Source organism: Nomascus leucogenys, chromosome 9 (genome assembly GCF_006542625.1).
Source record: "Nomascus leucogenys isolate Asia chromosome 9, Asia_NLE_v1, whole genome shotgun sequence".
Lineage (NCBI taxonomy): Eukaryota > Metazoa > Chordata > Mammalia > Primates > Hylobatidae > Nomascus > Nomascus leucogenys.
The window spans coordinates 2,346,095-2,373,631 of record NC_044389.1 but is presented as its reverse complement, the minus strand read 5'-3'; the positions used below and the strand labels follow the sequence as shown (position 1 = coordinate 2,373,631).

The following is a 27,537-nucleotide window of genomic DNA, read 5'->3' as shown; positions in this document are numbered from 1 at the left end:
TCAAATGTTCCTTCCTCCATCAGTATATAGTAAATGTAGAAAAATATAACAAACTAAAGGATTTCCATTCCTGTTAACACTGAGACTGATCCCTAAGAAAATTTCAACAGAATATGCCAGAAGGTAGGCTAAATAAACAAATGCAATTTGTGGGCTTGTCCATATTATAAGTATATTGTTCTGCAATTAGTCTGTAAACATACTGCATCGTATATAGGAAATAAGTTTTAAATTTTAGCTCTAATGAGAATTTCCCGATTTGTTAATCCTGAATACCAGGGTGGCTGATCTGTTATTGTTATTTCCCATCAATCCATAGCTCTACTATGTTACATATCCAGATCTTTATAGTCATGTCTATCCATTTTCCAAACTACTAGCTTAAAGCTTACTCCTTTAAATTAGAGGACCTAGCATAACACCAGGAAATGTTGTAAATTCACCCCCCTTTTTTTTCTTTTGAGACAGGATCTTACTCTGTTGCCTAGGCTGGAATGCAGTGGCGCAATGTCAGCTCACTGCAGCCTCGACTTCCTGGGCTCAAGTGATCCTCCGACCTCAGCCTCTCGAGTAGCAGGGATTACAGGTGCATGCTACCACGCTCGGCTAACTTTTTGTAGTGATGGGGTTTTACCATATTGCCCAGGCTGGTCTCCAACTCCTGAGCTCAAGCAATCCACCCACCTGGGTCTCCCAAAGTGGTGGGATTCTAGGTGTGAGCCACTGCATACGGCCCACATACCTATTTTTTAAATCTCCTTCAAGCACAAAAAAACAGTATTACATATATGTATACATAAAACATCTGTTGGGAAAGCAATTATTTTCTAAATATATCCACTATTATTATTGTAGGGAAGTATCCTCCTTGGTAGGTGCAAATTCTCCCCACTAGCACAGCTAGTTCTTAATTAGGCAGGGCTACTGGAGCCAAAGTGTGGTATATAGGATACTGATTCTTTCTCTTTATCCACTTGATCATACAAAGGTAGCAATAATAACCACACCCTTAGAAGAATCTAAACAGACCTCAGAATTTCAAGTGCTGATACATGTAGATATACATTGTTTAGAAAAAAAGTCAATGTACAAAAAATTTAATCCAAAGCAGTATTTCAGGTTTACCTGGAGTAGATTTAAGGGCCTGAGACTTGAAGTATTTTTTAAACCAAATGGAACACCTGTTAAATAAAACTCATGGTTATAACAGAATTGAAAGTTTATCACACATGAAAATAATTTATACTTTGGTATATATAAGCACAATAATTTTATGTATTCTCTGCATAGATGTGCTTATTTTCCATACTTCAAAAATATCTTAAAAACAAAAGATTGTCTTCAATATTTATCAATACTGAGATTTTATTCAAAGTTGTGAAGCACCAGATGCGCATTATATTCTATATTTCAGAAACTGGGACTTCTTTTTCATTCTTCTGACTGTTGGCTGAACAAAGAGTAATCAAGAATTATGTGAACACCATGAATATAACAAAACTATCACTGCTGTGCAAATACATTCCAGGTACTGGCATCTCTTTACATTTCTCATTGCTACACAGTATACTATAATAATCATATCTCTAAGAACTGGTGTGCTTTATGCTATTTAACTACAAATGTTAATCAGAATGCTAAAGAATGTAATTAAAAAAAAAAAGATTTAAGGGAAGAAATGCACATGTAATACTAGCGAAGCCTTGTATAAGAAACTGAAATTTGGCAAAAATATCCCTTTCTGGAAAAATTCTCATTTAAGAAAATGGCTTAACCCCTTTTAAAAGTGGATGACATCTGTTTAATGCTTTCTAGCTTACCAAAGGCACTTTCATACTTCATTTATTTCTCTTGAGTATCAACTGAAGATATTTTTATTCCCACTTTAGAGCAAATTGAACTGAGGCTAAGGGGGAAAAATTTAGTGACTTCTGTAGAGTCCCAGTTTAGCAACTGAAGCCACATGTAACTGGTACAACTAGTAGTTACATGTAAATATCCTAAATTCAAGATGTGAAGTCCATTTCCAGGACTTCTCGCACTAAGGCACACTTACGCTTATTAAAATAAGAACACTAGCTAGAATTAGGAAATTACAGCGACACGTTAGCATGTTTAATTATATTCTCTGGGTTCTCTTTCTCATAACTAAGAAAGTTTTTAATAAATTTTTCTAGATTGTTTTTCCTATTAAATTTTTCCTCAAGTGAAACTGAATTATTTCAAGATATTATAATACATTCTTTTAAAGAGCATAAAAAAAATAAGCACAAGTTATTATAACTGTTTTCCTGTACAGGTAATAACTACTCCTAAATAAAAGAATGCTTATCATGTCTCGGGCACAGTTTAAGCACATAATCTGTATTATATTTCATTTAATCCTCACGACTATGAGGTAAGTTTTTATTGCTATTCTCATTTTATTTATGAGGAAAATTAGACACAAAGGTAACTTTCTCAAGATTACACAAATGGTAAGTTGTACAACTGGGATTCAAGCTGAGGTAGTCTGGCTCCAGAATCCAGGCTCTTAACTGCGATGCAGTTGCCTCTTCTGCACAATGTATATTTTCAAAATACATTTATTTTCCCTGGAATATAACTACAATGACAATAAGGCTACCAAAATTAATTTTGTTATTTGGAAAGCAAAAGAAAGATTTGCACAGACTCACAGGCTTACCAAGTTTTCCACAGAAGTTGACTGCTAGACGACTTTTAATTCAAATGCCAGAACTTTTAAAGGCTTTTGAAGTGAAATACATGTGACACAACACTTCATGAAATAATGACATTAAATGCCTTTAGCATTACTCTTAAAATTACATTTTTACTTTAGCATATACTTTAATTTTTTTTTTAGAGGTTATTATTTCCAACATTCTGACCTGCTTGAGAAGCTGCCTGCATTGCACTGGGCAATGCATTTGGTAGCAGACCTCCTGAGGGTAGAAGGCCGCTCAGGTTTATTCCTGCAGGAGTTATGGCACCAGTGTTACAGCCCAGCATGGGGTTTGAACCACTCATCAAAGCCTGGGCCCCACTGCAGGAGAATAAGACAAGGCATTAAACTTCACTGTAAAAGGAAAAAAATCAGCCACACAATTCCTCAGATTAAAAAACAAAACTACTAAGCAAACACAACTAGTTATTTATCTGTCTTAAATATCAAAGAAAGTAATGCAGAAGATAAACAGGAAATTCTAAGCTGCTGTCAAGATGAAGTATCAAAAAACAAAAACAATAAGATGAGATATCATCTTAGTGCAGTTAACAGATGTATTATTTAAAATTAAAACATACATGGTCAGGCAGCTTCTGTCCATATCTAAACTATTCCCTTCCAGTCTGAGTAATATGTGGTTTGTTCTTAATTTCACAAATTAAGAATTTATTTAGATTGGTGAAACTATCTTTAAAAAAAAAAATTCGAACATCAATGCAAACTTACCAAACAGAGCCCACTACATTGATGAAGTTAAGTCCAGCAGAGTTTGCCATGACCTGGGTGGCCGTGGTTCCTGGAGTTATAGATGTTACCATGGTGGAAAGAGGAATGGTTGTTACAGGCATTGCCTGGCTCAGAGACCTTTGCTGCTGAGCAAACTGAGTTAACAAAGTGGGCTGAGGGGTGAAGCCTGAATCTTGGGGAGTAGGGGTGGCTGAAGGGGTACTAGGAGTTGAGCTCTGAGCATCAGGAGGGTGTGGGGTCGATGAAGGGGTTGGTGTAGGAGTAGATGGCTTAGGAGTTCCAGATCCTGCTCATTGAGAAAAATAAAAATTGCTAGTTTGTTATAAATGGCCAGTCCTTTTAAAATAAGGTTAATGGAATCTTACTTAGCACTGACAATTTGTTCTAGTTTTTTTTTCAAGCAGTTAACTGCAAGTGTTAATTTCTACACATGATACATGAGTGTTGCTACACTCAATTACAATTAAGGATGCAGTATATCACCTAAAATTCCCATTAAAGATGCTATTGCAGTAACAGTAAAAATATACAGTTATATTCTACCACAATACCCATTTTTTAAAAGTTAGTTTCCTACATGCTGCCTTTGGCCTAAAAAGTTCAAAATGAATTCAAATTAATTTGTTATTTACGATTTCACTAATTCAAGACTTCATTTAAAAATATTGCTTATTTAGTGTAAAAGTCTGAGATAAACTGTGAACATATTTAATAAGTTACATATGGTTAACAATCATATTTGGCACCTAAATATACATGTTTAACTCCTAACACATCAAGTTTATCCTGACAAACAAATTTACAAAAAACAGTAATAAAGCAAATATCTGATAGATAATACTGCATCTTTAACAGTAACTGTGTACTTCTGTTTAAATGTAGAATGTATAGAAAATCTGTTGTGAATGAAGTATGCACAGTTTATCAATTTTTTAAAAAACAAAAACAAAAAACAAAAACCAAAAAAGTAAAACCAAAAGCTCTTGAGGTGTTTTCTTTTTTAGCTTTCATGTCCTGCAGAAAGAAAGGAAAGAAATGTGAATGTCCAGAAGCTGTCACTCAACCCTTACTTAAAGTAACAACTGTGTGCAGTAGATTACCATAATCCATACCCACAACATAAGAAGTGTGAATAAGACTTTCAGAAAATTTATATATTTTTCTTTGTGCAAAACAAGAAGGCAGAAAAATTACACCTTTTGAGCTATCGAGATGAAGATGTTTATATCTAATGCGAAGACCACCCTATCACTGTGCAGGGTACTAAAACTTTCAGCATATATTAGCCATCTACAAAAAATCTAAAAAACTGGAATGACTTTTTTCCCCAAATTGGTACTTCCAGATATTTACTAATTTGAAGAAATTCTCCCAAACTAATGCTAGCATTCTTGTATAACTCTTCTTGATGTTAAAAAAAAGTATTCAGTAGTAAAAATTACATTTCAGTATCTTCAGAATAATGCTTTATGATAATCATCACATTTTAGTAACTGACAACAATTTATAAAAGAGTGTAGGAGTGTTTTTAAATTATTGTTTTTCAGTTTATTGTATCACCACCTTGGAACTAGTTGACTTCTTACATATACACAAAGATAGGACCTGCAGCAACAACTCTTATGACATTTTTTTCATATCAGCCACACAATTTACATAAATATGTAAAATGATCCTAGGGTACACTGGAATAAAAAATATTTTGAAAACTTATTGCCACATGTAACTACCAGGTTATTTTTTTAAGGAGATGTGTAGGTTGTAAGTCTATAAGAAAGGTATACGCAGAATGCATACATAGATACAGAAAAACAAGTACAATTACAATAGAGACATAATACATACAATCAACAAGAGCTCTGCCTGAAGCTTCTAGCAACTTACACATTTTGGGTACACAGTACATTCAGATATCACTACTTCACAAGTTGAAAAAAGCTGTCTTAAGAAACACTAATGCAAAAGCTTATGAAGATTTAATGAAGAATTTAAGTTATGACTCACTTTGTGATGAGCTGGCAGGTGATAGGGCAGCTGGAGAAAGCATGCCAACTTGATTGAGATCCACAGATGATTTCCGAGGAATACCTGATGGCTTAGAAGAAGGAGGAGGAGTTGGAGATTTGAGAAAGCTGCTTGTCTGTTGTGGTGTAAAATAGTTACCTAGAAGAACATAAAAGTTATTTCCTAAATTTATAATTCAAACTTCTGTGAATTCTAGAAATCAAAATGGGGCAAAGTTTTAAAAAAAGATTATGATTATATAATGTTTGTTATTCTAGACTGCAAAAAATTAAAAAATGTAATACCTGAGGAACTATTTCCTGAGCTTGAGGGAAGTTTGATTGGTGGGGGTCGATGTTTTACACCCTTCCCCAATACTGAAGACTGAACTGACACGGTTTCAGTTTGCTAAAAGACAATGACATTAAGCATACTTGTTAAAATTAATACTGCTATAAACCCCAGATGATATTTATATTTAACTTCACAGTTTATTAAATAAAATTAATACTGCTATAAATCCCAGATTTTTAACTCTGCAAAGTGCTCTTAGTGGTTACAGATTGAATACTATATGTATTACAGGGAAAATTTCACATGAGACTCATGAAATATATTACAGTACACATAAAGAATGAGGAAAAGATTTCTGAGTAATAGGGTGGGAAGAGAGAGTTTTAGGGAGAAAGGCAGAGGAGTAAGATGAAAGCAAAGCTTCCACCCTTCCATACCTATCTATTAAAGGAAATAACAGCTGTTGAAGCCAAATGACTAGAACACAGGACTTCATTATAATTTTCCTTTTATCTTTGTGTACATTTAAAAATTATGTAATAAAGAGTTAAATAATAATTTTTAAAAAAGGTAAAAGTAAAAACAAAACTAAATTGTACCCCCGCTCCTCAAAAAATGACTCTTTTTTTTTTTTGAGATGGAGTCTTGCTCTGTTGCCCAGGCTGGAGTGCAGTGGCGCTACCTCGGCTCACTGCAACCTCTGCCTCCGGGGTTCAAGAGATTCTCCTGTCTCAGCCTCCCGAGTGGCTGGGATTACAGGTGTGCGCCACCATGCCCAGCTAATTTTTGTATTTTTAGTAGAGACGGGGTTTCACCATATTGGTCAGGCTGGTCTCGAACTCCTGACCTCAGGTGATCCACCTGCCTCGGCCTCCCAAAGTGTTGGGATTACAGGCATGAGCCACTGTGCCCAGCCTCAAAAAACGATTCTTAACATTTCTCAGATTACTTGTGAAACAACTGGGCACAAAGAAGTAACATTAATGAAACACACTTCTGTTTCTTTCCCTGGAGAAACCTGACTCAGACTGGCTGAGCCACTGGAGCTGTGTGACATCTTGACCGGACATTTGGCTTCATTCTGGACTAATTCTTGGTACTGATTGACTACCCTAAAATATCAGGAGAAAACAGGTAAAGATTAGAAAACCTGTTTTAAACATACATTTATTTTATAGGAAAGAATAATGACTATTAATGGCAAAAAGAAAGTTCTATCAAAATTAACGTATTAAAAATTAGGCAATTTATCTTTGTGTTAAAAGTACATATTTTTAAACTGTTCAATGACAAATTGTCCAAAACACTGTGCTAAATAACAATCTAAAGATATACTTTCAATATCTTATTTCTAATACAGAAATTACAGGGATTACTTAAGTAGTAAGCAGCCAAAGAAAATACTCAATTCCTTTCTTAGATTCTGATTAAAGTACTATCTAGAAATCATCTTCCTTAGCTACAGTAGATATGTCTAAGTTTTCTTATTTAAAACAAAACTATATTTTAAACATTTCTTTTGTTTTCTTAATTCTATGAAAAAAAACCTAGGTATTATAAACTTTGGAAAAATGCATTTAAGTCCCCCAAAAATCTCATCCCATGAAAAGAACCATTCTTAATAGTTTGGTGTATCACAAGCTTTCAAATATTTTTCTACAATCGATAAGATTTTAAAGTTGGAAAGGACCTTAGAGGTTTTACTGTCCAATGCCCTAATTTTAGAACAGAGGCCCATAAATATTAAACAGTGTAAATATGGTTAATAGCATAACCAAAATCGGTTTTTAACTCCTAGTATTCTCTATCCTATAAGGGTGAAAAATTTTTCATATCCATCCTGACCAAAATAGAGATGCAAATATTTTTACCTCTCAGCATCGGTCTTTGATCCAATAATGAACCTAAAATGTTTAAGGAAAAAAAAGGAGAGAAAAGTATTAGGTAAGAGTTGTCTTAAGAAGCCTTGGGATTACTTTTGAAATCTTCCATGTTTTAGTCACAGTAATATAAACTGGTGTTAAATCTACCAAGATATGAAAAAAAACCTTTTTAATGCACTTAAACGTATGAAACAATGACTAAGTTTTGCATGCATTATGAAACAATGTGAATAATTTGGTTGATTTAATTAAGTGATATTTCTTTTGGCACAAAATTTATTTATTAAAACATAATCTGGGCTGAAAGTTACCAAGTGCTATATACCCTTACAACTATTGCTCCTAAAGCAAAATCACTGAACTACCATGTGCAAAGGTCTTTGGCCTTCCTCTCACTTTAATCTGCGATTTTAGAAGTTACTATTAATGTCTACATAACAGATCCTTAGAATATATTTCAAACAAGGTATACATATTTATCACCGATTCAAATAAAATATCTTTGGCAAGTCTTTTTAAAGAGTTTGATATTTATGTAATTTCTTAACAGATTAAAATAGTTTATTTTTTTAATTACCAATTTGAATGATCATCTGTGGATGAGCTGAAATATAAAATGTAAAAAAAAGCTTAGTTAATGCAGCTCAAACTTTAACTTCACAGTTTATTAAATAAAGTATTTTATGAATATAGAAGAATGACTGGAAGATAATAAATCATGCAGCTACTCTGATGCAAAGGTAAAAAATTCAATTCTCTTCCTGTCAAACAAATTAGTCATTTGGCTCTACAGACCAATTTTTTCACAAAAGAACATGTATCACCCTTGTGTTCTACAAAAATAAGTTAATAAATTAAAAATGGCCAATGTATGTTGTCTTTAAGTGAAAAGATTTTTTTAAATATAAGTAATCAATATTGGGTACTATATTCACTACCTGGGTGATGGGATCAGCAGACACCCACACCTTAGCATCATAAATATACCCCTGTAACAAACCTGCACACATACCCCTATATCTAAAATAAAAATAAAGAAAAAAAAATGGCTTCCTTAGAAATGCATGCTGAGGATTCAGAAATAAACTGTTGTGATGTCTATAACTTAAAAAAAAAAAAAGAAGAAAATGTATGTAATCAAAATATCTGATCCTTTTACAATAATAAAAACAGGTCATGTGAAAAAACAAGCTGAGGATTCCCTGTTATTTCCTTTCATTGACTTTTACCTAAATATTGGTGGGGTTGCTCTTTAAAATCCACCTTTCTACTGTTTCAATTAGTATTTCGTGTAAGTAAAGGCTTTACAATTAACATAGACCTGGCCCCCATCCTTTTCTGCTGAGCTTCTTTTTTCTGTTTTTCAAAACAGCACCAATTTGATTAAAAAAACCAAACAAATAGTAAAACAAAATAAAACTAAATACTGACAGTACCAAATATACGTAGTTCATACATTTTGGAAGATCATCTATATTTTTATGTATTAATATGTAGGGCCAATAACTACCATAAGCATTGAGTCTGTGTCCTTACATGCAGTGCCAAAATACCAAGCATCTTTTTACATTTATAATAAACTTGCTTCCTATTTAAACACACTATTGCCCAAACACTTCATGTTCACAGGTTAAAGTCCGAAGTGTCATAAACATATAAAGAAGGATGTCACAGGAATAAATAGCCTTCAAAACAAGCATAAAAATAATTATACCATAGGTTTTTTTATTTTTAATAACTCTTGAGCAACATGGTAACTACGACTTAAGTTTACTTAGGTCTACTGCCAAATCTAATTGTTATATTTAACTAATAAGTGAGTTCCCAAAGAGAAATTTTTATTCATTAATGGTTCATCAGTAGTTACTAGATAAATTCTTGGTGCCTTATTTTTTTTTTTTTTTCAGTTACTTGTATTTAACAGAACTCACTGTGATGGAGACATCTGGCTGTCACTTTCTTCATCTGCTTTACATGGCTGTATTTTACCATAGTAAAGTGGATCTCCAAGCGACTGCAAGATGGTCAGCTTTGTTTTCTGATACTGAGTACCAGCTTCACATTCAAATACATAATCATCTTTTACATCCTGAAAAATGCATAGCACCTCAAATAAATACCTTCACAAGTAGGCAGGCAATAAGAATTAGTAAAAATCAGGAATAAATGATACAGTAACATGTATCTGACGATAGGAAGACACACAGCACTTAGGCTACAAAGATATTTAAGTTTGCCTATGAGAATAAAGCACAGCATGATTCTTTTCCTAAAAACTATATGGGCACTCAGCATGCATTTAGTAAAGCATTAACACATACTATGAAGTATGAACACATATGTAACAATATTAATACATCATTGAATACATTATTAGACATATTAATATACATATTGGAAATAATAACAATGAACATTAATCAAACACTGTTCTCAGCACTCTACAGGGACTGAAAGCTCCACCGTATTTTCACGGTTGGCTCTGTTATTATCTCCATATTAGAAGTCAGGGAATTAAGCAAAGAGAGGTTAAATGAATTGCCTAGGGTCACACAGGGAGTTAGCAGTGTGTCCCTAAGCTTGCACCCCTGATCCTCATGCTGCCGTGCCTGTTTATGCTCAGGAGGGCAGTACAGGATTCTTTTTCACATGGTACTCTGGGAATGAGAGTTCAGATGGCATGTTTAATCAAGCTTAATATGGCAGAATTTCATACTAGATATATGAATTGCAAATATTAAATAATATTAAAAGGATAAAACTTTCAAAAGCAGATCTATCATTTGTCTGCTTTTGCTATCACACACACAAAACATCTCTCACCATTTCACTCCCAGAGTTCACCTAATTTAAATATTACACCTATTTCTCTCTTTTTAAGACGTTATTATTGCAATTAGGAAAACGTATAAAGAACACTTCCGTTAAAAGGCATCCTTAGAAGAATTTATTAATTTGAAACAAAACAAATCAGAACTACCAATACGCAAACCAAAAGTAAAAATGAAGTTCTTCATTAAAATTGCTCTTTAAGGCTGGGTGCAGTGGCTCATGCCTGTAATCCCAGCACTTTGGGAGGCCAAGGTGGGTAGATCACTTGAGATCGGGAGTTCGAGACCAGCCTGGCCAACATGGCGAAACCCTGTCTCTACTAAAAATACAAAAATTAGTCAGGTGTGGTGGCAGGTGCCTGTAATCCTAGCTACTCAGAAGGCTGAGGCAGGAGAATTGCTTTAACCTGGGAAGTGGAGGAGGTTGCAGTGAGCCAAGATTGCACCTCCAGCGTAGGCGATAAGAGCCAAACTCCATCTCAAAAATTAAAATAAAAAAAAATAAAAAAAAAATAAAAAATTGCTGTTTAAAATGCAAAGCATACTCTGATAAACAAAATAGTTGTTTCTTCTTGTAATAAACCGAACTCCCAGAAAGTAATTTAAAAAAGAAAAAAGGTCCCAAACTAATGGCAATTGCACTTTATATTTAGTAAACACAGAGGCCAGATTAGAAACGGCATAATTAGAAACAGAGACAGGCAATGATTACTTACATGGGCTGGCCAGACTGTTGGCTGTGAGTCATCAGATTTGATAGACTTTTCCACTTTAGCGTATTTCTCCACCTAAACAATCAAATCAAGAAATACCACATAAAATAGAATCCATATCAGATAAAATGGAATCAGTATTCTGATCAAAGAGAAGAAACTAAATAACTCGACAATACAATATACTGGTTAGCGCAAGAATTCTTAAATTACCGGTATCAACTATTTATGCTTAAGTAGTTTAAAAGTCTTCTGATGTGTATAAAACAACTTTAATAAAACCAAACTAAATAAATGTTAATAAACACAGCTGCTTTTCTAGACAGTGCCTCTTCATTTTTTTTGTTCATAAGCTGATATGTTTTTCCTTTACAGCTTTTCCTTCAGGAAAATTGGAATGTCAGAGAGATAAGGATAAGGATCTTTTCCTTTTGGCAGGGCTTTTCTTGAAATAAAAGCGGTCATGTAACAGTGGGGACAAAACTAAGGGAGACTAGGGAAGGTAAAATATTAAAGCTGATCAAATTTTTTGAACCTTTTCCACTTTGTAGTCAGACTTGACCGTATATTCTGTACATGTCCTAGGCATCTGTGTGAGTCAAATGTTATTACCTTACTGGCAACCACGATCTTAAGAGTAATTTAGACTTACCTGGGGCACCTATTAAAAATACAGATTTTCATGTCTGTCCCTTAGAAATCCTAAGTAAGTAGATTTTGAGTAGGGCTTGAAATCTCTATGTTTAACTGATATCCTAGGTGATTTTTCTGATTGAGCTAGACTGAGAAGCTTTGAGGGCAACTGCTACTCAATGTGTGGTCCACGGACCCCAGCATCACATAACCTAGGAGCTTGTGAGAACTGCATCTTAGCGCCTCAGACTTGCTGAGTAGCAATCTACAATTTAAAAAGCTCTCCAGCTGATTCGTAAGGACATTAAAGTTTGGGAAGTACTCCAGCCTGTCCTCCAAAGCTAAATTCCACCCTTCAGTATTTACACTGAAATTCTATTATCAGGCCACGTTCCTTGAAGAACTGCACATCAGCTACCAAAAGATAATACGGCTTACTTCCTTGAGTTGTATATACAGTCTACTGCTGCTTCTGGCTTTGTGCTTGGCATAATTTCTTTTTTTTAAATCAGAAACAGTAAGAATAATGCATGTGCTAGCATGGAAAGGGTACAACAGAAGAACAAATCTGAAAATAAAGAGTTGAGTCAATATAAAAAAGAACAGAGGAGAAAGAAAAACATAGGATCACTCATCAAAATATCCCTTTTCTGTCTTCAACCATTTATAGTTCATGTATATTATGGATCAATAAAGAATACAACCCAATGTTCCTAATCTTGGTTACTTCTCTAGTATTATTAATCTTTATTTTATTTTATTCCAAATAGTATTATTAATCTTCAAATTTAACCACTTTGAGCAAACAAGCACTATTAGGAAATTTTGATGAAATATTATGAAAAAAAGAGATTTCACGTGATTATGTAATATACACTGTATTTTTCCACATTTTCAAATTGTTTTGTTTACTATTCCTGCTCCAAACAACTATATTAAGGGGTTATGTTCTTTCAACTTAATGTGAAAAAAGAACAACACACCGCTTCTAAAAATCATTTTTCAATGTTTTTTGAAATAAATCATATTGTTTTTAAAAAATGTGTTTAGAGTATGATCTAAATCACTTTGTTTTTAAAATACGGTTTTTTTTTTTTGTTTTCTCAAGGTATAAGCAACCAAATGGTAAAACTCAGAAACTTTATATGAAAAAAAAGTAATTCATGAACTTACATCTACTTCAGAAGGTATGGCCAAATTACAGGGACTCCGTTTCCACATATCTACACACTGAAAAATTAAAAACAATATAAATATACTGAAAATGCTAAATAAGGCAGGCTTTTGGGCATAATAAGCTTCATTTAAAATATATATACTTACATTTCCTGCCTTAGAAATTTTGAGGTCAAAATGCTGACCTGCTTTTCTTTCCTTTCTTTTTTGTAAGAAATCAAGTAACCTCAGCTGAGGAGGAGGTGGACAATGAGATAGATCTTGCTGCCGATTCAGAGAGGATCTGGAATACCTCTTGAAACACCTGAAATATTAAGAAATTTGAACTAAACAGCACTAATAAAAGAAACTCATAATATATGTGAGTTGAAACTAGTCAGTGCTGAATATGTACAAATCATGTTTATAGAACACTGCCACATGCCAAGCACAGTCCTAGGAACTAGGACTAGTTGAAATAAACATAAGTAAGACAAACAAAATTCCCATCACTACACAGCTATCAAGTCCAGAGGGGGAGGAGACATTCACAAGTAAACAGATAAAATAATTTCAGATTTCAGATACCAAGAAGCAGTAAGAGAAACAAGTGTACTGTGGAGAGTACGGGATAAGGAGGGCAACATTAGGGAAGGGAAGGGGGAGAGGGAGGGGAGGAAAAAAGTCTGAAAAAAATGACATGTGAGCTGACACAGGAATGATGAGAAAGAACTAGCTATGGAAAGATGGGAGTGAAGGGGATAACTTCCAGTTTTGGGTACAGGCATCTAAGACTCTGGAAGTTGCCACCTCATCCTAACAAGTAAAAAGCTGAATAAACAGAAAAATTAACGATTCTTCTTAGATCCATCAAAGAGATGTGGTCACAAGACAAACCACTGCCCCAAACTTGGAGAAACCAATAGGCAAATGCAGACCATCATAGCTTGCTGAAGCAGAAACCCATTAGCACAAACCTCCTCAGGAACCAGTGCCAGGGTAGGGTACCTCAAGTATAACTGATGAATTGCTGGAGGCCTAGTGTGGACATGTCTGAGATTCAAAACTCCAGGGGGATCTAGTCACTGGGAGCCCCCAGACTTTTGGGGGTTTTATCTCCAGGAGCTCAAAGAGGTTCTCACAGTGACTACTGGGGAAAAATCCCCTCATGTTTCCCATGGAGGGTGGGGAAAAGAAAATATTCTGAAAGATCAGGGAATGACTATTTGAAGAGACATTTTTAAAAGATGCCGAGGGAGGAATAAGCTTGATTTGTTTCAAAAACAAAAGGTAGGTGTGCCTAGATTCAGTTTATAACTGACTTCTAAAAACTATGATCATATTTTCTCAAATCTCGAAATTACAAATTCTTTCCTTAAAAGTAGGATTAACAACAATTAAATCAGTCATTCATTTTTAGGAAAATAATGAAAAAATTATTCTTTCTGTTCATATTTGATCTCAGCCTCTTTACCTTTTTGGCAAACAGACTATAAACTTAGAAAAAGTTTATTCTTTAAAAGACTGCAGAAAATGCATCAGTTCAATCTAAAGCATAGAGCATTTAAAAAAATAATAATACTATACAAGAAAATATGAGACCATTAAGAATCCTATTTTCAAAAAGAAAAAAAAAAAATCAGAGGCTGGTGCAGTTGGTCATGCTTATATTCCCAGCTGTTTAGGAAGCCAAAGTGGGAGGATCACTTGAGGCCAAGAGTTCGAGACAAGCCTGGGCAACAAAGAGAGACCCCATCTCTACCCTTCCCCACCAAAATCAGAGCAACCATACCCCGGAGGGAAAAGATACCATAAATAGCAAAATTTACAGCTACTTGTGTCTTTTGGTTCACCCTTCCACAAAAGCAATTACCGTTTCATTGGGCGAGTATTCATCTTTTGCTTGTTATAGAGCAGTCTGTTTGCAGTGCAGGTGACTGCTATAGAAGGATCAAGACAGAGTGGTTCAGCTGTAGCTAGGATGAGCTGGCTCTCAAGCAAAAGTTTGTCTTCCTGAAATGTGTTAAGAGCATATGTCAATACCAGATTTAAGATTTTCAAATATGTAATCATACATTGCACTTAATCTAGAAATATTCCCTGGAATTCTGCTAAGGACTACAGTAAAATATGGTATTTCAAGTTCCAATGCTAGTGTGCATGTAAACTTTTAGAAACCAGACAGCATAAAGAAACTTCTAATGGAAATTCAATGCAGGTATACCTCGTTTTATTGTGGTTTGCAAATATTGCACTTTTTACATATTGAAGATCTGTGGCAATTTTGCACTGAGCAAGGCTATCAGCGTCATTTTCCCAACAGCACACACTTATTTTGTGTCTGTGTCACGTTTTGGTAATTCTTTCTGTATCTCAAACTTTTCCATTATTATTAAATCTATTATGGTGATCTGTGATATTCAATGTGTACTTAATCAAGAAATGATGTATGTTCTCTGACAGCTTCACCGATCCACCACGTCCCAGTGTGGGATCTCCCCTGTCTTTCTCCTTCTTCTCAGGACTTCTTACTTCTAGAAACATTATAATATTTAAATTAGGCAAAAAATGGCCTCTTAGTGTTCAAGTGAAAGGAAGAGTCACACATCTCTCATTTTAAATCCAAAGCTAGAAATGATTAAGCTTAGTGAGAAAGGCCTATAAACAGCTACAACAGGCCGAAAGCTAGGCCTCTGGTACCAGTTAGCTAAGTTGTGAATGTAAAGGAAAAGTGCTACTCCAGTGAACATCCATAACAGATAAAAAAGCAAAACAGCCTTATTGCTGATACAGAGGAAGTTTTAATGGTCTGGATAGAAGATCAAACTAGTTGCAACATTTCCTTAAGCCAAAGCCTAATCCAGAGCAAATCCCAACTCTCTTCAAGTCTATGATGTGAGAGACGTGATGAAGCTGCAGAAGAAAAGTCTGAAGCAGAAAACTGGTTCATGAGGGTTAACAGTAGAAGCTGTCTCCATAACACAAAAGTGCAAGGTGAGGCAGCAAGCACTGATATACAAACTGCAACGAGTTATGCAGAAGATCTAAGATAACTGATGAAGGTGGTTACCTGAAACAACAGATTTTCAAATTAAACAAGACAGCCTTATATTAGAAGAATATGCCATCCAGAACTTTCATAGCTAGAGAGAAGTCAATGTCTGGCTTCAAAGCTTCAAAGAACAGGCTGACTCTCTTGTTGGGAGTTAATGCAGCTGATGACTTGATGCTGAAGCCAATGCTTATTTGACCATTCTGAAAATCCCACAATCGTTAAGAATTACTACTCTATCAGTGCTCTATAAATGGAACAACAAAGCCTGGATGACAGCACATCTGTTTACCGCATGTTTTACTGAATATTTTAAGGCCACTGTAGAGACCTACTGCTCAGAAAAAAAAGATTCTTTCAAAAATATTACTGCTCATTAACAATGGCCTTGTCACCCAAGAGCTCTGATGGAGATGTACAAGGGGATTAATGTTTTCATAGCTGCCAACACAATATCCACTCTGCAGCCTATGGATCAAGGAGTAATTTTGACTTTTAAGTCTTAATATTTAAAAAATATATTTTGTAAGGCTTTAGCTGCCATAGATAGTGATTCCTCTGATGGATCTGGGCAAAGTAAATTAAAAATTTTCTAGAAAGGATTTGCCATTCTAAGTAGATGTCACTAAGAACATGCATGATTCATGGGAGGAGGTCAAAATAGAAACATTAATATGAGTTTGGGAGAAGTTGATTCCAGCCTTCATGGATGACTCTGAGGGGTTCAAGACTTCAGGACAAGAAATCACTGCAGATGTGGTGATAACAAGAGAACTACAATTAGAAGTAGAGAGCCTGAAGATGTGACTGAATTGCTACAATATCATGATCAAACTTGAATAGATGAGTTGCTTCTTATGGATGACCATATAAAGTGTTTTTTTTTTTTTTTTTGAGTCAGAGTCTCCCTCTGTCACCCAGGCTAGAATGCAATGGCGTGATCTTGGCTCACTGCAACCTCCGCCTCCTGGGTTCAAGCAATTCTTGATTTGCTACTCGGCCTAAGCCTCCCGAGTAGCTGGGATTACAGGCACCCGCCACCATGCCTAGCTAATTTTTGTATTTTTAGTAGAGACAGGGTTTCACCATATTGGCCAGGCTGGTCTCGAACCCCTGACCTCATGATCCACCTGCTTCGGCCTCCCAAAAGTGCTGGGATTATAGGCATGAGCCACGGCAGCTGGCAAAAGTGGTTTCTTGAGATAGACTCTATTCCTGGTTGTGAACATTGTTGAAATGACAACATAATATTTAGACTATTACATAAACTTAGTTGATAACGCAGCAACAGGGTTTCAGAGGACTGACTCCAATTCTGAAGGAAGTTCTACTGTAGGGTAAAACTGTATCACATGCTATAGAGAACTCTTTCATGAAAGAATCGATGGGTCAAACTTCGCTGCTGTCTTTTAAAAAACTGCCACTGCCATTTCAATCTGTCAGATCCTGATCTGTCAGGAGTCATTAATATCCAGGCAATACCTTCCAGAAGCAAAAAGATTACGACTCCCTAAAGGTTCAGATGATCATTAGCATTTTTTAGCAATAAAGTATTTTTGAATTAATGTATATAGATTTTTTTTAAACATAATGCTATGGCACCCTTAACAGACTACAGTACAGTTGACTCCTGAACAACATGGATTTGAACTATGCAGGTCCACTTACACTGGAGTTTTTTTTGTTTTTTTTTTTCTTTTTTTTGAGACGGAGTCTTGCTCTGTCACCAGGCTGGAGTGCAGTGATGCGATCTCAGCTCACCACAAACTCCACCTCCTAGGTTCAAGCAATTCTCCTGCCTCAGCTTCCTGAGTAGCTGGGACTACAAGCGCATGCCACCATGTCCAGCTAATTTTTGTATTTTTAGAGACGGAGTTTCACCATGTTGGCCGGGATGGTCTCGATCTCCCGACCTCATGATCCGCCCTCCTCAGCCTCCCAAAGTGCTGGAATTACAGGTGTGAGCCACTGCGCCCAGCCAGGAGTTTTTTTCAATACAAGTTACACTGAGTGTGCATGCCTCTTCTGCCTCCCCTTCCATCTTCTCTATCTCTTTGTACCCCTGAGACAGCAAGATGAACTTTTCCTCTTCCTCCTCCTTTATACTTATTGAATAGTAAACATATTTTCTCTTAGGATTTTCTTAATAATGTTTTCTTTTCTCTAACAATTAATTGTAAGAATACAGAGCACAATACATATAACATACAAAATACATGTTAATCGCTAGGCATGGTGGCTCACATCTGTAATCCCAGTACTTTGGGAGTCCGAGGCAGGCAGATCACTTGAGCTCAGGAGTTCGAGATGAGCCTGGGCAACACAGTGAAATCCTGTCTCTACCAAAAATAAAAAAAATTACTGGGCATGGTGGCATGCACCTATAGTCCCAGCTACTCAGGAGGCTGAGGTGGGAGGATCACTTGAGCCTAGGAGGCAGAGGTTGCAGTGAGCTGAGATTGTGCCAATGCACTGCAACCTGGGTTGGTTGCAACCTGACTCCGTCTCAAAAAAAAAAAAAAAAAAAAAAAAATCCAGTAAGGCTTCCCAGCCAACAGTAGGTATTAGTAGTTAAGTATTAGAGGAGTCAGAAGTTATACATGGTTTTTTGACTGCACAAGGGCCACTGCCCCTAACCTCTGTATTGTTCAAAGTCAACTATATAGTGTAAATGTAACCTTTTTATACACTAGGAAACCAAAAAGTTCATGTGACTTGCTTTATTGCAGTAAATGCTTTATGGCAGTGCTCTGGAATCAAACCCACAGTAACTCCGAGGTATGCCTATAATTTGTAGAGTACAGAATGGTTAGGTTATAAGAGTGGCTACTCATTAATTCAAGAAACTGAGCACCTATGATGTGTTAGGCACCTTTCCAGGAATTGGGGATAAGGTAGTGAGCAAAACAAAATCCTCTGCTCTCACAAAACCTATAGAGTCATAAAGGGTTATGGCATTTTTCAGTAACTGTGAAGTAACAGTCCCATCCTATACTCAACTACATTACAAGAATAAAAATGACTCTGCTAATATTGTGTGAACTCTATATACCCAATTCCAAAGCACATACAGGCTCTTTACTATTATCACATAACATACTTTACTGAATCCTATTATTTTGCTTAACCTCTGAAATATCTTGATAGCTAAGGCTATTTTTTTAAAAAAGTGAATCAATTAATAATATTGCTAAGTAAGAATTTGTTAGAATTAACCAGTTGCTTTCTCATGTCCATTAACTAGATCTGGCTGGTTTCTTCCTCACTGTGTCACTTAAGAGTTTATTTTATTCACTGAATTCCTATAAACTGCTATTTACAACTAGTGGCTTGATGTAATATGGGCTCTTTTTTTTTTTTTGGACAAGAGTTCTTTATTGGTGCTATTACTACTGTTGTGTACTGTCTCTTGCATCAAACCAGGAGGTACACAATAAGTGACTGTCCCATCTTCAATCAGTGGGTTTAATCAGATTTCTACATTATAAAATTTCCCATTAACCTATCATCTAATGGTTTTCACATCCAAGAATTACTGCTGTCTAGATTCATTACTTCTTTAAGACTTTCAAACTTTTATTTTTTAAAAGTCTATCATTTCTTTTGCACCTATTAGCTGGAAATTCTCCTAAGAATTTTCCCTCAGTTACTTGGCTGCCTAAAATACAGTTCATAACAAGAAGGGCAGAATAAATATTATATTCTCTCCTTTATCAATCTTCAGAGTAAGAAACTGATGCCCTAGGAAACTCTGATGGTAACCAATGAGTTTTTCTGTTTTCTAATATTCTTTTTATAGCTTTTAATCTTTTTGTAGATGATAACACAGCCCAAACCAAAACCCAATACTTGGTAGTTACTGATGAACTGAAGCTTACTTTATAATCACATGTCACAGAAAGGATAATTACCATTACTGATATTTTCTTTTGACTTAGTAATTATTCCTCACTATAGTCACAGACAACTGAACACTTTTGTGAGTGGACATCTCATACACAAGGGGTCTTTAAAAAGTTTATGAAAAATGAGTATTAAGAAAAAACTATACATAGGTTTCAAAACTTTTTCCACCAAAATAAATATGTACTAAGCTGTTATAACATGTCTGAACAGAATCTAGTTTGAAACACTAAGAAGGATAAGACATCAGTTTGAAAACAGCCTCTACCAGAGCAACATGAATTCTGCTAAAACTGAAGCAAGAACAAACATCAAATTGATGGTGAAGCTTGAGTGGAAGAATCGTGAAATCACTGATGCTTTTTGAAAAGTTTATGAGAAGAATGCCTCAAAGAAAGCAGCAGTTTACAAATGGGTAACTTGTTTTAAGAAGGGACAAGACTGTTGAAGACGAAGCCTGCAGCAGCAGATCATACACATCAATTTACAAGAAAAAAAATTCATTTTGTTTGTAACCTAATTGAAGAGGACCAATGATTAACAGCAGAAACAATCGCCAACACTACAGGCATCTCAACTGGTTCAGCTTGAACAATTTTGACTGAAAAATTAAAGTCAAGTTTCCACTTGATGGGTGCCAAAACCACTGCATCCAGATCAGCTGCAAAAGCAGAGCTTTCAATGGAAATTTTCAACAAGTAGGACCAAGATACTAAAGCATTCTTTCCAGTATAATCCTGAAGATAGTAAAGCACAATTAAGGCAATGGCCACCAAGAGGCAGAAGTGATTCAATCAAAGCAAAAGCAGACAGGTGAAGAGCAAAGATCATGGAAACAGTTTTCTGGGATGCTCAAGACATTTTGCTTGTTGACTTTCTGAAGGAACAAAGAATGATAACGTGCTTATTATGAGTGTTTTGAGAAAGTTAGCCAAAGCTTCAGCAGAAAAATGCCTGGGAAAGCTTCACTAGAGTCATTCTGCACCACAATGCCTCTGCTCATTCCTCTCATCAAAAAAGAGAAATTCTGTAAGAGTTTTGATGGGAAACCATTAGGTATGCACCTTACAGTCCAGATTTGGCTCCTTCTTTTTTGTTTCCTAATCTTAAAAAGAAATGTTTAAAAAGTACCCATTTTTCTTCAGTTAATAATGTAAAAAAGATTGCATTGATATGGTTCAGTTCCCAGGACCCTCAGTTCTTTAGGGGTGGACTAAATAAATGGTTGATATCATTTACAAGCATCTTGAACTTGATGGAGCTTATATTGAGAAGAAAAGTTTATTATTTTTTTTTATTATTATCTTTTAATTCCAGTTTTCCACAAATTTTCTGAAGTCCCCTCATGTATCACTGAGCCAGAACTGGAGGGTTAACTGGTTATTCTCAGGGGTAAGAGAGTTCCCCTCATTTCAAGGCAACCAGTATAAATGGCAAAGAAAGATAGGCTAGGCTAGGTTTAGAAACTTGAATTATTAAAAAAAAAAATCAGTATCTATTTGTAACCATGGTAAAAACAAAACATTTTTCTTCTGTTTGAGAGGAGATAAAGAACTAAGTTTTATCTCATTGAATATATTAGGTCAGCTTGACCCTAAAATGATCTTAGGCAACTTGAGGGATTACTACACATATAAAGAGACCCTTAACTTCTAGATCTCATAAAGGAATACCAGCTTTTCACATAAAGCGTCAAACTTAATTATTGAATAAAAATAAGCAGAAAATCACTTTTGCTTAATGACAAGTTTTTTTCATCCTATATTTTGCCCGTTTGAGATTAAAAAACAAAACAACTAACCTGGGTCCATTTGTGGTTATCACTTGTTATTGAATGTACATCACAAATTAAAGTCTAGAAGAAATAAAAATTTAAAAAACTCAATCTATGCACAAACATATGAAGAATTCGATAAATAAAACTCCCAACTAAAATCTAAAATAGTATTTCTTAATTAAACATCCTTACCTGCATTGTTGGACGTAAGAGAATGTGCCGACTTTGGTAACCAGGAGATTTCATGTTACTGGACTGCCTGTAGTCACGTATTTCTGCTATGACACATCCGCAATGAAAAATATTAACCTGTTTGGGTAAAAATACGTAAATGTCATTTTTTTTCCAAAAGCCTAAATAAGTGGGTTTATATCAAACATTTCACATTCTTTACATTCATGCAACATTTCTGGCCACGCATGTATGTACTCTTCAGTAGATTTGCTTGGTAGATTTAACACTATGTAAACCTTTTCAGAGGAAGTATTTTATGTTCATCACTATGACACAAGAAGCAATTTAAAACTATTTAATAGTTTCTAATTATAGGTTGACTTTGGCATCTATCAAGTCAACAGTTTGACTTTTGGCATTTACATACTATTATGTTACAGATCCTTGGAACTGCTGTTCTTCTGCAGCTCACTGGCTTACTGTTACATTTTGCTAACTTTGTCATTACTATAAAGTTTATCATTGTTATAAATTGCCAACCAACCTTGCCAGTGTTTCAGCTTCTAGATATAACTTCTGTATTTGCTCTGCTAAAATTTTCAGAAATAAAATCTTTGCCCTTAGCCTTTATTAATAAGAGGGAAGCTAAATATAAAATTCAAATGAAAAATAGTTTTTCAGGCCAGGTGCAGTAGCTCACGCCTGTAATCCCAGCTTTGGGAGGCCAAGGCGGGTGGATCACAAGGTCAGGAGATCGAGACCATCCTGGCTAACGTGGTGAAACCCCGTCTCTACTAAAAATACAAAAAAATTAGCTGGGTGTGGTGGCGAGCGCCTGTAGTCCCAGCTACTGGCATGAACCCGGGAGGTGGAGCTTGCAGTGAGCCGAGATTGGGCTACTGCATTCCAGCCTGGGCGACAGAGTGAGACTCCGTCTCAAAAAAAAAAAAAAGAAAGAAAAATAGTTTTTCAGTCCTTTCTATGCTCAAATGTAACAACTATTATCATTGAAGTCTTGCTAGTTATGACTTGCCACAGTCACTCATAGTGTGTTTTTCACCCATTCAGAACTCTTAGTGGGTACTGTGGTCTCCATGTTTTGTCATTCTTTTTAATAAATATTTACTGAGCAACTACAATGCGTACTATATGTATGCTAGGCACTATCCAGGTACAGCTTCACAGATACAGTAGTCAGACAACATTTGCTCTCAGTTGTGGGAAGACAGGCAATAAACATGTAAACAGAACAAAGTAATTTTAGATAGTGATGAATTCTATAAAGGAAATCAAATAGGGAAGGGCTAATCTGGATTGTATGTGCAGATAAAAACCTTAGGTTTTATCTAAGATCTGAAGCACAAGAAAGGGCCAGACACTTCAGGGACAGATCATTCTAGACAGAGGGAATAACACATGAGAAGTTCTTACTGTAGGAACAAGCTTGGAGTGTTTTATTGTGGAAACAAGACAGGGATGGATGGAATGTAGTGAGTGAGGATGAGATTTAGAAGATGAAGACAAACAGCAAAGCAAGGGTTTGTTCAGAGCACTGGGCATGACCATGTATCTTAAAGAGAGACTGGAATTTGCTGATGGACTGAATGTGGAAGGTGAGGACAGGGTCATCTGTTAGACTGAAGAGACTGGTGATAAAACTGGTTTGGGAGGTAAAATAAAGTTCTGTTTTTGTCATGTTAAATTTGAGGAACCTATTGTATATCCAAGTAAATATGTCAGTTAGGAGCTTGGTGGAATGGCCATGGTGAGGCATATAAGCAATAGACTAAGTAACATTTTAAAAACCCATGAAACTGGCTGAAATCATTCAGGGAGAATTTTACTAAAGAAAAACAGAGGGCCAAGGACTGAACCTGAAAACACACACGTTTATGGATGGAACAGGGATTATAGTAAATAAGACTGAAGGATTAGAGAAGGCAGAGGAAAACCAGGAAAATGATGTCTCAGAAGTCAACAGAAAGGCATTTCAAGCAGGACGCAGTTATATCCACTGATCTTTGCTAAGAGGCCAATTAAGAAGGAACAGAAAAGTGACCAATTATTCAGTGTATGAAGATCACTGGTAACTCTGACAAATGCAGCCTCTGCAGAACGACATCATGATGCCATATGAGATAGGTGGTGGAAAGAATGGGATGTGCAAAAGAGGAAATGTCTATAAATTATTTGAGTAGCGTTGCTGTCAAGAGTAACAAGAGCAGTAGTTGGAGAAGGACATGAGGTCAAGGGAGGATTTTTTTTTTTTTAATTTGAGACATACAGGTTAAGTATCCTTTATCTGAAGTGCTTCAGACCACAAGCTTTTCCGAGTTGGAAATATTTGCATTATACTTAGGTTAAGCAGCCCTAATCAAAAAACCTGAAATCTGAAATGTTCCAATTAGCATTTAAGTGTCAGTCAGTGCTCAGATTTTGGAACACTATGGATTTCAAATTTTCAGATTTGAGATGCTCAACCTGTAACACAGTATGCTTGCATTCTGCATTTAATAGAGAAAGAGAAATAGAAAAAAAGAGAGGTTATAATTTTAAGTCCTTGAGAAGGGGAGGATCCAGAAAACAAGTGGAAGGGATGGATGCCTATAAACAGTATACATCAACTATTTTAACGGGAAGGCAGGCAGATATGAAGAGAGAGGTAGGGATGCTAGTCAACTGCTGCTAGGAGGAAATGAGAGTTCTCATGTGATGTCTTCTTTTTCCTCAGTAGAGTACACAGTATGGCTGGGGTTAAGTTAAGGCAGTAAGAAGGAAGTAGAACAGGGCAAGGGAGTGCTTACCTAGGCAAGCTATGAACAGAAGTACAGACGTAAAGGCCAGTTTCTGGCCCCCAAGTGAAAAACTTCATAAATATTCAAAGTAGTTTCTTTCATAATTTCTTGATAGTAACTATAGGGAGATTTCCAATTGATGAGCTAATTGTTCTAACTATTTTAGAAGAACTACATCTCTACGTTTCAGTATACCCTAAAGGTTAAATATCCCACAATAAACCCATTTCCAGATAGCTATATATGTCTCATTTAATCTTCTATTATTATTAGTTTTAGAGACAGGGTCTTGCTCTATCACCCACGCTGGAGTGCAGTGGTGCAATCACTGCAATTCTGGTTTTCCTCTTCCTTCTCTAATCCTGCAATGGTACAGGAGGATCACTTGAGCCCAGGGGTTTGAGACTGTAGTGAGCTCAAACTCCTGGGCTCAAGTGATCCTCCTGCCTTAGCCTCCCAAAGTGCTGGGATTACAGGCATCATGAGCCACCAAAGCCCAGCCTGATTTCATGTTCTAAAGGCTGTTGGGAACAGTGATAGAAATTAAATATCATCTGTCACAAAACATCATATAGTCGTTTATATACATATATGTATACATACACAAAAATGTGACATATATATATATATATATATCATATACATATAACAAATATAAAGACATTTTAAAGACAAAAATTTTGTACCTGAGATTTTTCTAGGAGATCAACCAAAATAGGAGGTAATTCTTCTGCATCCAAATATTCAAGCAACTCTCCTTCTTCATAGGGCAGTCGAATGGTCTCGGAATCTTAATTTAAAACATGAAGTTTGAAAATGATCACACTCACTGAAAGCTTAGCTGTATAATTCAAATGGCTTTTCAAAAAATTGTATATAATAAAACCAAAAGGCATTTCAACCAAGCAAGGATCAAAAAAAAAAAAAAAAACCAAAAGGCCTTCTTCATGTCCTTCTTTATTTAAGGGGGAAAAAACAAACCTAACACATTATGAAAAAACATCTGGCATAACGTCACAATCTGAATCACAGCCCAAAGCAAAATACTCAGAATATGATAAAATTTCAATGTCAAAGTAACTGAAAGTTCATTGAAGACCAATTAATCTAATCTGGAAATCAGAGGGACAATTTGGTGCCTTATCTGAAAAGTAGTCACTTTTAGAACAAAATTCTCTTGGTGTTACACTTTACAATTAATTACCAACACACACACAAAATTCTAGCTATGTGAGTTCCTTGTAGAATTCACATTATCATCATATTAAAATTTTATACCTCTTTAATGAAACTGAAGTGTTTATATTTTTAAATTATTTTCATATTCACCATTAACAGAAATGTTCATATTCAGTATGAATAGAAATATTTTAATATGTGAAAATTACTCAAAAGGCAGTGAGTCTGCTTAATTTTGAAGATTCCAGACTCATATTCAAACTGCAGGATTACCTACCTTTAAACACGGTATACTATCTTAAAATATAAATAGCAATAGAGTGACAGGAAATTCTATTTTAATCATTTGTAAGTTATGCCTCTATAATTTTCCTTTTTTTTTTTTTAACCTTTCCTTTGGTTCTGAGATGCTTGTATAATTGGACTTCAAAGACATATCAATTAGAATACTTCTAAAATGCACATTCAGGGAAGATAACTGTAAGAGAGATAATTTCTAATATTCTACCAAAACATATCATAAGGAAGAAAACTGGGATCAAAACCTGTTTTTATCACTAGGTCATCACTATCTGAAGGACAAATGCTTTAACAGGTTAAAAAACTACTTTAAAAAAACAGCACATCCTGCCTAGCACAAGTATTTTGTGGCAGCTGTGCTCTGGAGGGTCTTACCTGATCCGTTTTTTCCCCTGAGCATCAGAGAATATCCCTCATTTCCTGGGTATAGATTGACCACTAAACATGACAAAGTCTCTTGCATAACAAGTTTCTCTAACAAGTTCACATTTCTTCTTAATTTCTGCTTTAAAAAGAGGCAGAGCTCATGAAAATAATCCAGTATAACCTTAACAAATAATGCTATGATTTAACAAAATCAGGCCTGAATTAACCTTTTGGTGCTCTTTCCGCATTATGATTCTGAATCAATGGAGAAGGCTCACAAAACTATAGCCACTACGTATGGGAGAGCTGTGTAAACTTGATTTTTATTTACTACTATGTGTTATGCAAATTAATTCATATTTTAAAAATGGGTGACCTATAAGACAATAAAAGCACTTAAATGTAAAACATTTACATTACTTTTGAATACTTAAGAAATAAAAATATTTAAATAAGTAGTATATAAAACCATTAAATGCAAATATACAAAACACAGAAGCATACAGTTTCCATTAAGTAGAAGTCTAACCTAAAGAATTTGAAGCATTCTCTTTGGTTGTATCTAAGAAGTGCACATTTCTTTACTATTTTATAGGCTAAATAAGATACAAACAAGTTCAACAGCTCTAAGCTGAAATGTTGAACCTAAAAATATCTAATTGGTAAGACGAAGTAAGCAATTTGGACATTTTCTGTAAATCCAGTTCAACAGCTCCTTAAAAACCATAACAAAGTCCATGATTTTAAAAATGCATATAATTTAAAATAAAACCTACTTACAGATTTAACAAATCATGTCATCAAATCTTATTTAGCAAAAATAACAGTAAATATTTTTTCAGAATCTCAAAAAACAAAATGTTTTGAATATCTTATATTTAGTAAATATATATTAAACATATATCATACACACACAGAGAAGTGATAAATTCTTAATCTGTCATCACCATAGAATCAAAACACTAAGCAATCTGAAAATTTTTTAAAAAGGCAAACAACTTTT

General features: G+C 35.2%; 1 protein-coding gene across 14 annotated transcripts in view; it reads right to left on the bottom strand.

Annotated features, from left to right (window-relative positions):
• Positions 1-27,537, bottom strand: part of SUPT20H (SPT20 homolog, SAGA complex component) — a 50,374-nt gene that overhangs the window by 9,016 nt on the left and 13,821 nt on the right. For 9 of the 14 annotated variants that reach the window (XM_003270281.2, XM_030818507.1, XM_030818505.1 and 6 more), the window contains 17 exons: positions 26,544-26,673; positions 25,376-25,479; positions 21,913-22,029; positions 21,745-21,798; positions 14,862-15,001; positions 13,157-13,313; positions 13,007-13,063; positions 11,204-11,275; positions 9,588-9,745; positions 8,234-8,260; positions 7,645-7,677; positions 6,768-6,885; positions 5,785-5,887; positions 5,480-5,638; positions 3,455-3,524; positions 2,892-3,046; positions 1,126-1,181 (listed from right to left, as the gene is read on the bottom strand). In XM_003270281.2, coding sequence (XP_003270329.1) covers positions 1,126-1,181; positions 2,892-3,046; positions 3,455-3,524; positions 5,480-5,638; positions 5,785-5,887; positions 6,768-6,885; positions 7,645-7,677; positions 8,234-8,260; positions 9,588-9,745; positions 11,204-11,275; positions 13,007-13,063; positions 13,157-13,313; positions 14,862-15,001; positions 21,745-21,798; positions 21,913-22,029; positions 25,376-25,479; positions 26,544-26,673 — 1,710 coding nt within the window. Of the gene's footprint in view, positions 1-1,125; positions 1,182-2,891; positions 3,047-3,454; positions 3,762-5,479; positions 5,639-5,784; positions 5,888-6,767; positions 6,886-7,644; positions 7,678-8,233; positions 8,261-9,587; positions 9,746-11,203; positions 11,276-13,006; positions 13,064-13,156; positions 13,314-14,861; positions 15,002-21,744; positions 21,799-21,912; positions 22,030-25,375; positions 25,480-26,543; positions 26,674-27,537 lie in introns of all 14 variants that reach the window. The other 5 variants (XM_003270280.2, XM_030818511.1, XM_030818509.1 and 2 more) reach the window with 3 other exon arrangements.